Here is an 18,571-nt window from a genome sequence, read left to right on the forward strand (position 1 = left end):
AGCAGTGTGTACATTCTTGTGTCCTGGGCCACATTGAAGGACCACCTCCTCAGCTGACGTCCTGTCTTGTCTGACACCCAACTACATAAGAAATGTACAGCAAATGGTCAGTTTGACATCTGCCAGTTAGCGCCGAAAAAAAAAGAAAAGAAAAACAACACATTTGGTCTTAACAAATGTAAATGATCGAGGTGTTTGGGTTTTTTTGGGGTGGGGTGGGGTGGGGGGGGGGTGCTTTTTAGCCTTTATTGATAGGACAGACAAGTGTGAAGGGGGGAGGGAGAGAGAGAGAGAGAGAGAGAGAGAGAGAGAGAGAGAGAGAGAGAGAGAGGGAGTGACATGCAGCAAAGGGCCACAGGTTGGGGTCGAACCCGGGCCGCTGTGGCAACAGCCTTGTACATGGGTTGCCTGCTCTACCACTACGCCACCGATGCCCCGTGATTGAGGTGGGTATTTGCATTTAGAGTGGGGAAGTGAGATCTGATTAAAAGTGGTCACTCAAGACGCATGTGGAGATGCAGTCTAATTCCAGATGTAAACAGACAGACGTAGAGCTGTCCAGGTTATGACATGTTAATTGTTATGACAGCAGTTTGGTTAATGGCAAAGTTTTTTCTCTAAATCATGAATACCACACTGCTGCCTCATTATTAACCCGAAACACTGGACACATAGCCAGAAACTGTAAATCCTCTATGGCACCTATAATGGATGGTAACACGTTTGATATTGTCAGTGCATAATGGGTTAGGTTGTGGCCCCCATCACTGTGAATAACAAAAAGTTGGTATTCATACTTGGCCTTTCCATGGACGTCAGAGGTCACGGTGCAGAGCAGCAGTGATGGGGCTGGCAGAGAAGTTTGCCAAATGAAGAACTTGTATATTGGTGTGTATTATATAATATAAAAAAAGATGTGGAACATTTTCATGAACATTACTGTTTTGTTATTGTTGATTAATGTGCAGTGTACCTTATAAATACACACATGTATAAAGAGAAAAGTGTGTTTGTTGACAGCTGACCTTAGATGAATTTGGCACTATGTGTAAAGAGCTGGCTGAACAAAGTGCTGTCCAGTCATGTAGTTTGATGTCAAGCCGCTAAGCTACTGGCCAGTGTCCAAAGGCTGTTCAGAAAGAGGAGGAACACTGACAGATGGAGGGAGGATGGAGGAATAACTGAGGTTAAGACAATTAGCTGAGAGAGACAAAGCAAAATAGTGGAGTAGGGAAAATAAACAGATAAAGAGAGGATGATGGGCAAGACGGAAAAAGACTGAGGAAACAAAGAGATTAATTTCTGTCCCATTATAACATTTTTAGGCTTCAGCATCCTGTCTGTCCTCTCTTGTTTGGCAGTTTTTTCACTTGCTTCTTTACTTCCTTCCTCTCTGTGCTTTCTTTATCTGTTCCCTTACCCCCCAAAAAATTCAGTCTAAATTTAAGCAATGTACTCTTCTTTCACCTCAGGAGCTCAGAAAGTCCTTAAAGTATGTCACTGCTCTCCTCATGTCACCACCTTTCATGCACGTGACCCACTTTGAGCCCAGAATCATGGTTTATGAATCAGTAAAAGTAGAGATTTTCTCTAGTATTGACAAGCAAAAAGAAATGCTGTCATCAGCTGTCAGAAGTGGTGGAGGGCTGAGAAACACTTGGTGCAAAAACACATATTGGTCCTGTTATATAAGCCTTTTAGAGAGAAACTAACTGCAGGATGAAGGGAGACATTTAGCCACCACCATTTATCACCAAACACAATGGAGACAAAGAACGTGGCTTACATTACTGTCAGAGCAGAAATACATGAATCCATAATTTAGTTTTATCCAGTTGCTCATTAATCAGCATGGGTTTTATAATATTAAATACAGTAAAACCTCAAAACAAACATGCAATTGCTGCGTAGGTGAAAAATGTTGCGAACTTGAACATCATTCAGGAGGTAATCATTTAAATATGCTGGAAAATTATAATATGTATCCCTGATGTAATTGGAGTAACAGCTTAATTTGGCCACAGAGGACCTCTATGTCCTACTTTTAATAACCTTGTCTAGAAACTTCATGACATCGGCTCAGTGACAAAACAGCTGTCAGGATTAAAATAAGGTAAACAAGTTTTCTGATGTCACCTGTCCCATCATGATACGCTTTGCCTATTAAATGGTCAAAAGAAGCAGGGAGCAGATGTGTGTATGTAGACTTTGATTGAAGTTGGTAAATAATTAATAATAATCCAATTGGAAAACTTAATATACAAGTAAATGCAGTAAAGGCTGTAATTTCAAAATGACTTAACCACCTATTTAAGTGGTACTACCTGATTTTACAAAATTATTATGGAACAATTACTCGATTAACGAAATTCACTGGTTACTATTTTGATAATTGATTCATTGTTTAACCAATTTTTCAAGCAAAAAAAAAAAAAAACAAAAAAAATGGTTGAAGCTCATTAAGTGGGAGGAAGGGTGTGTGGGACACAGTGTAAAGCGAGAGCTCAGTGTCTTACCCTGCAGAATATGTGAAGCTTTACTGCATAATAGCTTTCATGACTCCTGATGGTTGATTTCTCACTCCGTCATCTTCCTCTTTTTTATAACTCCATCTGTGCTTTTCGCATTTACTCCACCTCCCTTCATCCTTTTCACAGCAGTAATAATAACAGATCTGATGTTACAGTTGCCATGGCAGCTGTGTGATGACTCGGCTCGTTGAGCAGGCCTGGTCATCTGGTGGTTGATTTCAGTCACAGACTACATACAACTAAACTGAACAGGATATATAAGTTATAGCTGATAAGAATTTCTTAACATATATAAGAATTCAAATGGAATGAATTAATGGATTATCATTATCTACCAGAATAAAACAGAACGTAATTTGTTAGAGCAGATTATGATGAGACTGATTTGGATCGCACTTAAGTCTGTGATGATGCAGTTATGATGGTACAGATTTGATGCTAATACATTAAATTAATTTCCAGCTTGATTATGAGTGTTTGAAGTTTTAAATTAAAACTGCCATTTATTTATCATTGACTGTTTTCAGTGTTGGGAGGGTTAGTTTTAAAACCTTTTTCACGACAGATTACTTAGTACATGCCCCTAAAATGGAATTTGTAAGGTATTTCATTAGATTACTCAAACTAAGTAACTTTGTCTAAATACGTTTGATGATTTTTTTTGGGATACCTCAAAATCGTCTTGCTGAGCTCATCTATCTGGGTCTTATATTCCCTTGCCTAAAACACATTCCTGACAGTGTCATGGCTCTGCATCTCCACTGCCATTGTCATGTGACGGGTGCCCGGCACACACTTCTGTTAATGAGAAATATGTGCTTTATATGAATTTTCACACTGTGTTTTAGCAGCAAGTGAGTGTTGCTGTTTGTCCACGCTGAATCCATTAAAAATGCACTTCTGTTACATCATGTTAACAAACCACTAACCTATCTGTGCGCTTGCGCTGGAGATTTAACCGCTTAAAAGATCAGCAAGTGCTTGCTATTTTCCTACTTTTGTACTTTAAAACAGAAAACACACATTTTATGTTGTGCCATTATACAGAATGCATTTTAGTGATTTCTGTCACACACATACATTTATAAAAAGATATTAGTTTTTCTCAAAAAAAAAAAAAGAGATGTAGGTTTTTTACCTCAAGCTATCCCTTTCATACCGCCACAACAACAGCATTAGGAGCATCAGTGTAGTTTAATAATAATTGTTATATAACAGCTCTATATCACTGAACTAAATACCTCACCCCCATAACAATTCAAGTCAGTTCCAGTTAATTAGCCAACCAGTGAAGCGGGGCAAACAAACAAACAATCACCCAATAATTCTGACCCCTCAGTGTAACAGCCCACCTTGCCTTACATGTCACATCAAGGACCAAGAATAATTGTTTTATGTACAACAAATATAACTCCAAATTCTTGATTTTGCAAAATTATCATTTTATCAAATAAATTCAAATGTAAAAAAAAAAAAAATAGGGCTGAGAGTAATGATGATATTGCTTGTTTTTACTGACAGTCCAAAACCCAAAGATATTCAATTTATGATGAGATAAAAACAGAGAAGTACCAAAAGATATTTTTGACACCTTTGCTTTATAAGTAATTTTAAACTATTTATCAGTTATCAGAGTTGTTGTCGACAGTTAACTGGTTAAATGTTTCAGGTCTAAAATTATCCCAGAGCAGATCCGTTAAACCTCTGAGTTGCCTCATTATTGTAGTTCAACTGAAGGTGAGCCTGATGTGTTACAGACCCAGATAGGTGGCCTAAATCTGCTAACTATAAATCCAACAACAGATTTTAACTGTGTGCCTGAGTTAAGAACAAAGAGGTCAGCATGACAGCTTAGCACACACTCTCTATTATAAAAATGCTATTTATAATAGAGAACTGATTCGGTCATATGATACAGGATGAGTTAAATACACATAGGAGATTAGTTGTAATGGTGGAAGTGTTAGGGGTAGGTAAGTGTTAAGCAATATTGATGTTAATTAATTAATCACGAGTACATGTTCGCTGTGTGTGCTCATGTGCAGTCATAAATCACCAGAGCAGACGCCCGTTGTGTAGAATCACACAATTTCTGTATACACTGTTGTAACAGATACAGGTCAGTGTGTATTTCTGAGAGTGTATGGGTATCTTCTGGGTTAGTTTAAGCAGGTCACAGGAATAAAAACCAGGACTTCACACACACACACACACACACACACACACACACACACACACACACATTGTCCTGCTGAGTCTAGTTCTCCTATAAATACATTTTAAATTGAGTGAAACTTTCTTCTTCTCCCTCTAGGTGAAGGTGCCTTTTTTTTGGTTCATCCTCTCTCTCTCTCTACCTTTCCCAAGCCTTCTTCATCCTCCTCCTCCTCCTCCTCCCTTCTCCCTCTTTCTCTCTCTCTGTCTCTGTGATGCCGGGCTGTGGGTGAGTGTATGCCCGTGACCAGACTGAAGCTGGGGAAGCTAAAGGTGGTGCGGCGGCAGCTGCTGCAAAGGTACAGAACAACACACACCATCACAACCAGTCATTAATGATGCCAACTCCCCAATGTAATGGAGATATGTAGCAGTCATCAGTGTTAATATGTGTTTGTATTGCCTTAAAGACAGCACTTGTGTTAGTGACTATTAATTTAAATAAAAATGAGTGGGCCATTTGTCATCCATCACAAAATAAAAAAGACAAACAAAAATTTTTTTTATACTCCCTGTTGTTATCCAGCCTCACAAATAGTTAAGAGTTGCACAGGTTTTGAGATCTTCTGCCACCATCTTAGCTGAATATAATTAAGCAATATCACACGAGAGGGAGTGATGTTATACTCGTATATCGTCACGGCTGTGATTGTCTTCTATGACCGAATCACAGCCGTGACGATATACGAGTATAACATCATGAGCTCGAGTGTGATATTGCTTTTATACAGCAGTTTAACAGTTAAATAAGCAAAGCTGATTAAGAAATGTTGAAAAATGAGGACAAAATAGATAATTTAAGCATTTTATTTCTCTTCCGCCAACAAAAATAGTTTCCTCAGGACTCCGCTGTCACCGTTGCTATGTAACGCAGACATGGTGCGCCAGGCACTTAGTCTTTATACACATTTATCTGCACGTTTCCATTAATTGTGCAGCCGGTGAAATAAGTCTGTGGTGACTGCATGGTGGACTGTGGCTTCACAGGCACAGCCGACTCTGCCTTCTGATCTGACAGTATGTTGCTTTTCTCCAAGTCATTGAGCTCCGCTGATGAAACACTGACAAACCTGGATGTGTGCTCAGATGGATTCAGCTTCTCCTCTCCCTCATCTTCCTCTGATGACCATTCATAGTTCAATTCAAAACTTATTTTAGGAAATAAATCCATATTTTTGGCTGTTTGACAGTGGATGAATTAATTAGCCTACAACGCAACTGCTGACCTAACTGACACTAACCATCAGTGTTGATTTGATTGTTGATTGCAATCAGCTGTGAGGCGGAGTGATACATACACAGTGAAATAACCGTGATGTTGTACTCCAATATCGTCACGGTTTTACTGTCTCTCAACCAATCAGATTGCAGGGCCGGAACTAACTGTTGTATAATTTAATTTGTTTTAAGGCATCAGAAAATTTTGTTATGTTTCAAAAACAACCTCAGCAGCAGCATCTCTTTCCAAAAAATGTCCTGGTTACTCAGGATGATCTACAAACTTTACTTTGTACCGTTTTAATGGAGAACTGTTTGTTCAGATGTCTAACAGCTTGTCAGTGTCTGTACAGAAGGATGAGTCACAGTGTTTCTGTATGGGGGTAGCCTGAATGCATCATCCAAAGAAGGCTATCTTCTCATACTTCTGACAAATTGGTATGACTTCATATGTTTAAATACACTGAGAGAGTTGTTAGCATTTTATTGAATCTATATCAAGGTATTTGGTCAAGAATATTGTAATATTAGATTTTCATCATATCGCCAGGCTGTAAAAAGCTGTAAACTCATTGTTTTGCAAATTGTAAATTAAAAAGATTAAGGACAAGTTACAGGTTTGATATGAGATTTGCTAGCTTCAGAGCTCAGAGAATCTGTTTATTAACAGGAAACTAAATTCAGAGTGAAACCTGCTATCAGGACAGAAATTTTACACCAAAGGTTGCTCAATTTCATTAAAATTTCTTTACTATACCAGGTATGAACACCAGCCATTTGTCTCCTGTCTGGCCGGCCTCTACGGTTGCCAATGGAGACGATACCAGAGAGCCCGGGCGCAGCCAGGAGAGTGCTGCTGCAGCAAGGTACGCGCACACACACACACACACACACACACACACACACAGAACCATCTATAAGCAGTGAGTTGAGTTTGGTTAGTTTGCTGATCATGCAGAGAGTATTGATTCCCCAGACAGTTGTCGTCCATCCAGCCTGCTGACTGCAACACTCAGCTACTGCCTTTCTTTGAAATATATCAGCACGTATATATCCTGTCAGCGTGTTGCAAAATATACTGCTTTCATATGTACTTGGTAATATGATAGACTTCCTCTGTATCTGCCCGATTGTGTTGCATCAGGGAATTACTGTTTTGTCTTCTAGCATGATCTTTTTAACATGGGAAAATGTCATTTAAAACACTGGGGCTAAGGGGTAAAGGGTTAAAGACTAAACGTAGTTCTATGTGTAGAAGTGGAAATTTGGCAAGACAAACATGACACATGACTGACTGATGTGTGTGTGTGTGTGTGTGTGTGTGTGTGTGTGCATGCATGCATTACAGGTGGAGTGTGGCAGTTTTGGCCTCCTGATCCTCACCTTCTTCCTGAGTTTTTTATTCCTCTATTTCTGGAGTGAAGCTCAGAACGACTACATCGACTTTGACTGGTGGGTCACACACAGCACATACTGTTCATACATGGCGGCAAGTGCACACACTCATTTTGGTTGTAGTGTGATTTTTGTTGTCAGATATTTGTTGTCATCATGAAGGGGTTAGTTGTCTTGTATAAACAAATGCCATAAAAAATAGTGAATTAATCTTCCTCATAATGAATAAATGAATGCATGAAGGGACTGACCCATCATTCAAACTTGAGGCACACTGTATTTGATGACTGTTTTTCTTCTGTGTTTTCAGGTTTAACTTTGGGACTCTGGGTTTCTGGTTTCCCTGGTCTCTGGTCCTGCTGGTCGTTGCTGCTGCTCTCTTCACATACATTGCCCTACTACTGGTATGATATGATTTCAATTTGTTTAGTTTAAGCACTTGCACAGAGATGAAATATGATATAAATTAAGACAACACAAAACACATCTCCAGTACTCAGAGGTCTGGCAGCTGGTTACAGGAGTAGGCACTGTCATTTTTACATTGAAGGCTTCCACGTCAAATCTCTGGATGTGTGGACACTCTTTACAGCTACTGTAGTGTTAGCTTATGATCTAAGCAGAGATTTCCAACAGTAAAAAATTCTCAGTCAGAACCTATGAAGAAGAGTGCTCACAGAGGTACAAAAAAGAGAAAGAAAAAGCCTGCTCGACTCAGTCGAATGAGAGGTCTATGACTACTTTGAATTTTCAATTATTATGGGGGCAGATCAAGTGTCCTAGAATGTGCTCCAGATCACATTGTGTAGCAGACTGCAGGGTGGCCTCTCTTTGGCCTGATTATTTCCTGACCTCTTGTGTCACTGGGGGCATGCGTTGTAGTTTGTTTGCATGTATGTTCTGTATAGGTCGAAACTGGTATTGTTTATTTGTTGACATTTTGTCTTAAAATAAGCAAGTTTTCTGTAGAAAAGTTCTATAACAGTTTTTGATAAAAATATATGAATGTTGTTCAGGTGCTGGCAGTGTGTCTTCTTTCTGAGGGTCAGAGACTGTACCTTCACTGGAGCCACAAGGTAATAATGATGATAATAATGATAATAATAATAACAATAATAACAATGATAATAATAATAACAATGATAATAATAATAATAATAGTAATCATAATAATATGAATCCCTATAAACAAACACAAACATAGACAGACAGGTCTTAGCATTTGTGTGTTTGCCCTTGCTACAAATTTTAGTAAATTGTATTTGTTTGTTTTTGTCCTCCTGTGTCTGTGTCAGACTGGCATTGTGGTGACATTGGCATTCTCCGTCACAGCCACTGCCGTTTTGTCTGACCTCTGGAGCAAGGAATGGAAGACTCTCCTTCTCTCCCTGCAAGTCAGTCAATCCTGACACACCAGCCAGCCACAAGATTTCAATTAAATGTTTGAGACCATGCTGACATTTTGTCCCATCCCTTGTCATTCTCTTCCTCTTTTTATCTTTAGGTGACGGCACCTTTCCTCCATGTGGCTGCTGTCTCACTAATGGTGATTCTCTCCTGGCCACTAGCGTTGCACTTCTTTCGCATGAACAAGAAAGGTATGCAAGCTGATGAGTGTTTATCTTTGGAGTTGAGATGGTGCTTTGGAACTGTTTTCAATTTTAGAGTAATTATTGTGACATAATCAGGAAGAATTATCTAAAACCTGTTTACCCTTGCTGAGTATTTGTAACTCTTTGCACATCACCTTGCTTGCTGTTTGGAAATGGTATATAGAAAGAGTGACAGAAGAATAGAGATCTAGTGACAAAAACAACCAACAGCAGTAAGTGGAGGACCTTGTTAAAATGACACATTGTTGGCAGAAAAACTTCAGTTGTATCAGCACTGAGTTGCCCAGCCCGACAGAAATAAAGCTAATCTGAAATCAAACACACCTCTCAGCAACGTGACTCACTTGTCTGCCATTGCTTATACAGCTGTAGACCTTCCTGCCATCCTGCTGTGTCTCTATCCGCTTCCTTGTAACAGAAAATCAATGTCCCATTTTCCTACTCTCACTCTTCTCTTTGTGTTTGTGATGCTTTCTGTCTTCTTTCATTCACTGTTTTCTATGTCTCCATCAGTCTTACCTCCTTTTATTATCTGATCTGACCATCTTGCTGTTAATTTTTACTTGTCTTGTGGTCTGTCTTGTGTCTGGCTGCTTTTTCCTCTCCACTGAATTGACTTTGACCTGTATGTCCCTCTCTGCATCTCTCTTCTCTCTTTTTGGTCTCCATGGGTACTGTCTCGGGTTGCCATGGTGATTCAGCAGGGTAGAGTGATGCTGAGTCATGTCGGGGGTCTCTTGCTGGCAGGAGATAAGGGAGGGAGATTTGCCAAAAGCACAGGATGAAATGTAGCTCTCCCCTTTTCTGCTGTATTGACGTGAAAGTCAGTGGTGAAAAGCAACTAGGTACATTTATTTATTCAAAGTACTGTAGTTAAGGAGCAGTTCACTCCCCAAATTATTATTTGCATATCAATTACTCACCCTGTGCTATATTGAAAATGTGAAAAAACACTTTATTTTCCTCACAGGCCTATGGTGAACGAAGAATCCTAAAACTGAGAAAACTCCTGATGAACTGTAAAAAACAAGTAAAAGGAGTCCATGTTCAGAAATAGCAAAATAATATTCAAAACATCCATTTACAAACTCTCAGACAACTCGTCGGTGTTTCAGATTATCCACATTTACATGCTAATAAGATGTATTATATCCTTAAAGATAAACATTACATCCCCTGAGAAATCTTAATTTTGCTTACCTCCAGTGGTTTAACTTCTCTGCTTGCACAGTGATGTGGAGGTATACTGTAGGACACCATGACATCACTGTTGGGTGTGGTTAAAGGTCAAACAGAGTGATGGCAGTGACTTAACCAAATATTTTACTGCTAAAAAGATGATCTTTTTATAAAACTGGTCTGTCTATGTAGTAGAAAAACAGTAACAGTACTTACTCTAACAGTACTTTTGAAATTGGTGCTACACGACCAGGGAAACGGAGAAAAAGATCTGTGGCATTTGCTATCTACAATGACCAGAATGCACTATACCGCACTTGATGAAATACGTCGCTGATGAGTGACGTAATGTGAGTAAAACAGCTCTTTTACAGGAAACAATATGGCAGCTGGCTGGTGACAAATAATCTTGACTTACAGTTAGATGATAAAGCCAAAAGATGTTTCCGAAAAAATTTTAGTCACTGCAATAACAGAATCTTGGTTTATATTTTATTAGCACTGCTTAGTTTTACTGTTTGATGTCAGAATTTTCAGCCACCATTTTTACAATACAGGAAACAGTATGGCGCCCATTTATTGTCTACAAAGTCTCGTATTATAGCCAGAAAGTGCACTAAAATATGTTACTGAGGACATCTGAGAAATAGGCAATGCAGTAACAGAATCCAGGTTTATATTTGTTCAGCACTGCCTCGTTTTACGGTTTAATCTGAGTTGGTCTGAGTTTGAGAAAGAGAGAGGCATGTCTGTCGCCCATCACACACACAGTGACTGAGCTATCTGTTGGCATCACTCGTCTAACATTACCTAACAGGTTTAACAACAGAGTCGAGCCATTTCGGTGTTGGTGTGTTTGCTGGGACCGTTAACAGCTCGGTGTTGGATATTAGCTGTTGCTTCTGTGTTAGTTCGTGCTTACAGAGCAGATGTTAAACTGCGTGCTCTGTTATAGGTGTCCGTCTCTGTCATTAGTCATTAGTTTGTTAAGGGGTGCTCATCTCCCACAAGCAACATCATGGTGGTGGCTTAGAACTCCAGCCTGGGGAGCAGCAGACTCTGCTGTCTCATCTCCCACCGTAACGCCAGTATATTATATTTAATACATATTTTTAACAGTTTCACTTATAGTATTAATCAGTCAAAATTGTTATTGTTGGCTGATTGTTAATTATTAACATCCAGAGTTCCCAGGTAGATTTGCATTTAACCAGAATGGTCCCTATGTCTGGCCCCCTAGCTTAGACCATACCCATCTTCAAACTTGGTCTTCATTGTGATCTCAGCTACACACCTGTAAAGTTTGGTGACTGTATTTTGCACGGTTGTGACACTATCACTATGACAAAATCTGTCAACAGAAAGATAGACCGCATTTGTGATAGTTCCAGCTTTTGATATTTATGGCTTTTTTCTTTTGGTGATTTTTTTTATTTATTTTTTTTAATATGGTGAAACGTTAATAAAAATGCACAATCTTATGGTACCATCTACCCGTCCTTAAGGCATTCACTTTGGGAACCACTGACTGCATTTACACACACTAAATATTCCAAATTATTCAGCAAAAGACATTATTACTTCTAAATTGTTTACATGGTTAATGAAAATGAATATTCCATTAATGTGTACATGTATCTGTGCATACTCTGATTATTGTGTCCAAACATGTCGTTTTATCAACATCAACATATGGAATAGTGGAATGGCTGGAGCAGTTTATCCCTTTTTTTATTCCTTCAGCTACCTCATTGAAAAGGTCATTGTGCACGTCTACTCTGTGTGTGTTCACTGACCACAACTAACAACTGGGGTCAAATTCCTTGTATGTACCTTCATAACAAATAACACTGATTCAGATTCTGAATCTTCTTTTTAAATTCACTGGAAGTAAGTTTTAGAAAACAAGAATGAGTCAAGATTGAAAACATACCAAACACCTTGTCTTTGGAGACTTGAAAAAAGATAAATACCTTTTCAAACAGTGTACATGTCTTGTATGTTTGTTTGTGTTCATCAGTGCGTCAGGTGGCTGTCCTGGGTCTCTTCCTGTCCGTGCTGTTCTCTCTCTACCTGGTACCTCTGGGAATGTACTCACCCTGCATTAAAGAGGCAGGAATGCTTGGACCCGCCCCGACACTCATCGGACACAGAGGAGCTCCAATGGTGAGACTGAACTGAACTGTGACAGCTGGACCTGTTTAAAACTGTGTTTTATTAACCATCATTTCTATGGTTTACCATATTTGTGTGTGTGTGTGTGTGTGTGTGTGTGTGTGTGTGTAGCTTGCTCCAGAGAATACTGTGATGTCGTTTGAGAGGGCAGTGGAGGCTGGAGGAGAAGGACTAGAGACAGATGTCACTATCAGGTATTACCTGCTCTCATCTGTATCTTTGTGTGTGTGTGTGTGTGTGTGTGTGTCTATAATCCTTTGATAAAAAATAGTAATAAAGAATAGCGGATAAATAGGCTATATATTGCATTATTCTCCAAGGTGTCTGTCTTTGCATCTATCATGCATCTTTTCTGGATCACTCTTGTAATGGTCACCACCATGGGAGGAAGAAGCATTCAGATCCCAGACTGAAGCAAAAGTACTAATATCACACTGTGAAAATACTCCCAAGTAAAAGTCCTACAATCAAAACCTTACTGTAAGTAAACATATGTATCTTAAAGTACTCAGTACTTAAAGTGCTCATTGGGCAGTAAAATGTTCCCTGTCAGTTTTTTACTAGTGATGTTTTTGCTGCGTTAATGTGTATGTTGCATTTTACAACTGTAGATTACTAAGGTTGTGCTCATTTTAACTCCTTAATGTACTGTTGGATAGCTAAATCTACAGCTATGCATCATACTCTGTAAGATCATCATATGTTGGCTTTCCTGTAACAACTATGTATCTCTAAAAAGTAAACTTTTCATGGTGTCAGAAAAAAGCCATGTTTTTAGCTTTGTGACAATGCATTTTCCAGCTGATCCAAGAGGGTTTTTAAAGTGTTCATTCAGCTTAAGAAGTAGGAGAATTTGCTGAAGTCATAAAGGAACACCTCATCCTTCAGTTTAGCACAAACATTCAAATTCAACACATCTGGAAAGTGGTGGCATTCACTGGACCAGAAGGGAATGAAAAAACTGTCATCTGTGAAGTATTTAAAGCTGTCAGACAAATGTTGTAGAGTAAAATGTCCCTCGAATATGTACTGAGTAAAAGTAGGCTGCGTAGTTACATTCCCTCACTGGTAACGGCACTTTTTTGTTCTGACGATCATCAAATAGAGTTCCTACAGTTATTAGCAAACTGTGACAGTGAATATCCCATGATTAGCGTCTACTAACAAAATGTTAACATGTTGCCTACATTCACAGGTGTTTCACTGTGACCCAATTATATTTCATCAAAAGTGAAATTATGAAATCATAAACAGTGTTTAATGACATGAGGGATTACAACATACAACACTGTCAGCAGAGCAGTCGTTTAACAGCCAAGTGATGCTGAGTCTGATGCTTAGTCTGGTGCTAATTGTACAGATCAGATGCTAGCGTGCTACTCTCAGTGCTAAGGCGATTACTGCCATGCTAATCCAGTTAGCCATTGGCCCTGCCATTAGCCCACGGCTGCTGCGTTAGCATACTATTTTGCAGTCTGAACACAGGGGGATTAGCAACACAGCATGACTCAGAGTTAGCGGGTTAGCTTAATCCCATTCTACTGGTGACCCTAGTGAGTCTGGTAGTTCCTTAGTGTGTGTGTTTGTGTGTGGTCTGCATGAATGATTTTGGCTATGTGGCAGTTCCTGTGTAATTAAACTGTCAAGGGTTTTGTTAGGCAATCTATTACTGTGTGTGTGTGTGTGTGTGTGTGTGTGTGTGTGTGTGTGTGTCATTTGTTAGCATGTACATGACTGATATCAATCTTAATTGAGATGGAAAGTTTACTGAAATTGCTTGTGTGTGTGCGTGCGTGTGTGTGTGTGTGTGTGTGAATAAGATAGATAGCTTTATGAAAGCCAGACTTAATTTGATTCCAGGTGTTTTGAGCAGTGAGCAGAGCTTTGAAGAATTAAATGCTTATTTGTGACTTTAATCACATTCCTCTCATTTCCTCTCCTTTCATTCGTATTTACCTTATCACCACTTACCTCTCATTTCTGTGTCCTGCACTTTCACTTGCTTACATCCTGATTCCTCACTCTGTCATCCATTTTAATATTTTCATCTATCTCTGCAGTTTTGATGGTGTTCCTTTCCTGATGCACGACTCCACTCTGAAGAGAACCACTAATGTTGCTGAGGTTTTCCCAAATCGAACACACATCGATGCGTCCATGTTCACCTGGGCCGAGCTACAGCAGCTCAATGCTGGCAACTGGTTTTTATCGGTGAGACTTAAACACACAAACACACATACACAGACGCACACAATTTATAGTTCAAGATGTGGCTTGGTTTGTTAAAAAAATGCATTACTTTTTTTTTTCACAATTGTTTTTCAAGGGGGGCCCAACATTAAATTCAACCCCCCCCAGTTGATGAAATAAACACAACTAGATGTTGATTTTTTTTCCTCAGAATGACCAAACATCTTCCTTCCAACATCACTCTACTTCACATACTTTCTTACAGAGAGATCCATTTGGGACCGTGTCATCCCTGTCTGAGGCAGACTGCTCCCATGCCCAGAACCAGTCTGTACCCTCACTGGCCCAGTTCCTGAGGGTAGCGGCCCGCACCAATAGACTTGTGCTGTTTGACCTGCGCCGGCCACCAAACGGACATCCCTACAGTCAGTCATACATTAACACCACTCTGCAGGTGGTGCAGGCTCACATCAACTCCTCACAGGTAATTGTAAAAATAGATGTGTTGAAAACATTTTCAGTTCAATTGAGAGGAGCTGCCCAAATGTTCTCAACACTTTTCACATATACACACTCTAATTTTCACTTGCATGTAAGGGTTAAATGTAGGCTGTCGTGAAGGAGGCTGAGGTGGACAAACAAATTAGAGTAAATCAGAATTTGATCAGCTTTATTTTAGCCAATACCAATCCATTAAAATGTGCCTCCATCATCAATAGTTAGTTAGTTTTTCCCCTTTCATTTACCATTTGTTGCAAGTAGCGATTTTTGTGTGTTCATGGATGTGTGTTTATGTGTTTTATGTTTATGTGCATGTGTTTTTTGTGCCTTTGTGTAGGTGCTGTGGCTGCCGTCTGAGGACAGGGAGTTGGTCCAGGCTATGGATCCAGAGCTGCAGCAGACCTCTGGAGAAAAGGCTTCTATCCAGGAACTGACGGATGGCCACATCACCAGACTGAACCTGCACTACAGCACCATGTCACAACAACAGTTTAGGTACACGCACGCACGCATGCACACGCACGCACACACACACACACACACACACATTTACAGCATTTATTACCGAAATAAAAATCGGCCTGACATTAACAACATTTTAGGTAATTTTAAGCAAAAGAGCTATGATTGCCGCATTCATGTCACAGCGATTTATGCACAATTTGCAGCAAACATATTTAACCTTTATTCTTACTGACAGATTTTAACCTGGAAATTTCCCAGATTGCTTTGAAATGATTTTTACCCAAATTTTTTCATTGAACACCACTCAGAAACACTACACTACTAACAAAAATTAGAAAAAAAAATAAAGAAATGGCCTGACAGTATACTGTAAATGTATATTATAGATGTGCTATATATGCAACACAGAAAAATATGAAATAATAAAACTACATTTGTAGTGTTTTTACCACAAAAGTTATTTTCTAAAATTTAAGTTAAAGGTATAATATGTAGTTTTTCCACATAAAAATTTCTAAAAACGACTAAACCAATATTATATATTTTGTTTAGTTGTGTACTTTGATTATCAGAAATGTTTCCAGCAATTTTCCAAACCCAAATAAATATGAAATATTAATAACAGTTACGGACCGTGTCATTAGGTCGCAATGGCGGCGTAACTCCAGTTACCATAGACATTAAATGAAGGAGAAGAAGAAGCAGCAGACCGGGTGAGACGTCAGGGAATGAACGTTACTGTTGCTAGGCTAAGCTAACTCGTCATGGATCATGATTATGCACTGACGGTTGCTGCACCTTCTGACACCGCAGCTGTCCTGGTAAACCACCCGGTAAAACGGAAACGTACGGGTCAACCAAGCGATCCCAGAAGAATTTGGGATAAGAAGAGAGCTAAATCCAGGATAAATATTGGTGTGGCCTTTCCAAAATGGAAAGAGCTTCGTGAAAATCTAGGACTACAATTCGACGCCAACCTCACGTGCGTTCTACTAGACAGGTAAGCAAACATCTGGCTGATGTTATCGAAATATTAATCATTTCCACCAGTGTATTGCAAGCACTGCTGCCCACTGGGGCACCAGCGCTCCGGCCAGCGGTGGAGCGGAGGCTGGCTAACCACAACATCTAATGATAGGTTTCTATAATGCTGAGCTGATGCCGGTAAATGAACTGCATTTATAAAAGAGGCAGAGGAATAGCTAAACATAAGACGCACTGAGCAAGAGAGAGCAGCAGAGAGGGAGAAGCCATCGCTAACTGTAAAGCTAAGTAACTTGCAGTTTGCTCAAATAACTAGCAGATTGCTAACCGCTCAGCTAAAGTAAGTCGGATTTCTGAATAGAGTGTAAATAACTGAGGTTAGTGAGACAGTCGCTAAAAGAGAGCCATGACTTTAACACACGGAAAACCGGACGTTATAATCAGTTTATAAAAAAGCCCCGGACAGGACGTGAAAAGTGGACATGTCCGGGCAAAAGAGGACGTTTGGTCAGCCTAAGTAACGTTACTACTGATAGTTAGATCAGAGTTTGACGATCCGGTGTAGGTACCAGATCGCCTCGGGCTGCTACACCGGCCGACGGACCCCATTTGCATAAAGTGAATATAACTTCAGTAATATACCTCGTCCATGAGCATTTCTTTGCTGCTGAAGCTCGCTCTGCCAAAAAAACTGCCACGGTCAGTTTCAGTTACACGGAGTGAGGAACGTCAGATCTGTATCTGTTATATAACTACAACTCCCATGATCCCACGCTACGTCGTGACGTCATCCAACTCCGTCTTCTGTTATTGTTTTGGTTTGAGACCCCTAGACGCAGAAAATTACATATTGCACATTTAAATGTGCATATTTGCATTTTAATATCCAAGACAAGGCCTGATTAATTCAGATTAAAAAAATAAATAATGGTCCCTTAATATGAACATGTAGCACATTCAAGCACTCAGTTATGCAATTATATCTACCCTTTAAACATCCCTGTTTAAAGCTACTGTAAGAAAAGTGACATTTCGCTGTTGGCTTTTGAAAATGTCTTCTTGATTTGTGTGTGTGTGTGTGTGTGTGTGTGTGTGTGTGTGTGTGTGTGTCTCTACCTGCGTGTAGTTATGTAACTCAGGGTACAGATGGCCAACATGTCTGCAGTGACTCCTTCTTGTCGCTTGTAGAACAGCCTTGGGGGAGATCGAGTTGCAGTGAGGAGAGAGAAAGAGCAGAGACAGGAAGGAAATCCTGGGTAAAGAGGAATTTATTCAGTGGATGAGAGAATTGGTTGGAGTGATAGGAAGGAAGAGAAAGACGTGTAGGAGATGAGAGTTTAAATAAGAGGAGTGGGTTTAGAAGAGAAGAGGGTACGAGAGTCTCATAAGTAGTACAGGAGAGATGAGTGGGAGGTGCTTGTACATAAACAGAAGCTCTGGCAGAACAATCTGGAAAGATAGGCTAGAAAGATGGTTGAGTGACTCACACATTGACGTTTTTTAACACCACTCACGCAGTCCACTGAAATAGTTTTCCATGTTGCTTTTGATTTGTAATAATTCATTTACGCATTGAAATCTCTGCTTTGATAGAACTTTGACACTTACGACCAAAGTAAATTTACTTTGGTCATAAATTTACTTCATAAATTAATTTTGTAAATTTCCTCAAATTCACTGCCAGGAAGTTGGGTAACATAGTATAAAGTAGGGCTGGGGAAAAAATCGATAGAGCATAGTATTGTGATATTTTGCTTAGCAAAAATTGTTCAAACATTTTTTTTTTTCATATAAAGTATTAATAAGCAAATAAAAGGTTAATTTTGGTAATAACACAATAATATATTTTGCTGCAATAAAAATGATTGAAGCTAGATGAACAGACTGAAAACTTAATATAATCAGATTTAAGTGTAAAGTTTTACTATTGGGGCTTAATTTGCAGTTGTAAAAGTTACAATCACAGTATATTGCCATATGTTATCGCAAATCTCTATATCATTTCAAACTACTATAATATTGTATCGTGACTTAAGTATTGGGATAATATATCACCGTGGGGCCTCTGGTAATCCCCCACCCGTGTAAAAAGTGACAAGTCCACAC

The 18,571-nt window shown here is 39.4% G+C and overlaps 1 protein-coding gene across 2 annotated transcripts in view; it reads left to right on the top strand.

Moving 5' to 3' along the window:
- Positions 1-18,571, top strand: part of gdpd4a (glycerophosphodiester phosphodiesterase domain containing 4a) — a 48,404-nt gene that overhangs the window by 19,888 nt on the left and 9,945 nt on the right. For both annotated transcript variants that reach the window (XM_033631851.2, XM_078166900.1), the window contains exons 2-13: positions 4,846-5,044; positions 6,724-6,829; positions 7,312-7,415; positions 7,669-7,762; positions 8,375-8,434; positions 8,654-8,752; positions 8,863-8,956; positions 12,171-12,316; positions 12,437-12,519; positions 14,386-14,536; positions 14,781-14,999; positions 15,354-15,511. In XM_033631851.2, coding sequence (XP_033487742.1) covers positions 4,983-5,044; positions 6,724-6,829; positions 7,312-7,415; positions 7,669-7,762; positions 8,375-8,434; positions 8,654-8,752; positions 8,863-8,956; positions 12,171-12,316; positions 12,437-12,519; positions 14,386-14,536; positions 14,781-14,999; positions 15,354-15,511 — 1,376 coding nt within the window. In that variant the 5' untranslated portion in view covers positions 4,846-4,982. The remainder of the gene's footprint in view (positions 1-4,845; positions 5,045-6,723; positions 6,830-7,311; positions 7,416-7,668; positions 7,763-8,374; positions 8,435-8,653; positions 8,753-8,862; positions 8,957-12,170; positions 12,317-12,436; positions 12,520-14,385; positions 14,537-14,780; positions 15,000-15,353; positions 15,512-18,571) is intronic.

This window comes from Epinephelus lanceolatus, chromosome 4 (genome assembly GCF_041903045.1).
Source record: "Epinephelus lanceolatus isolate andai-2023 chromosome 4, ASM4190304v1, whole genome shotgun sequence".
Lineage (NCBI taxonomy): Eukaryota > Metazoa > Chordata > Actinopteri > Perciformes > Serranidae > Epinephelus > Epinephelus lanceolatus.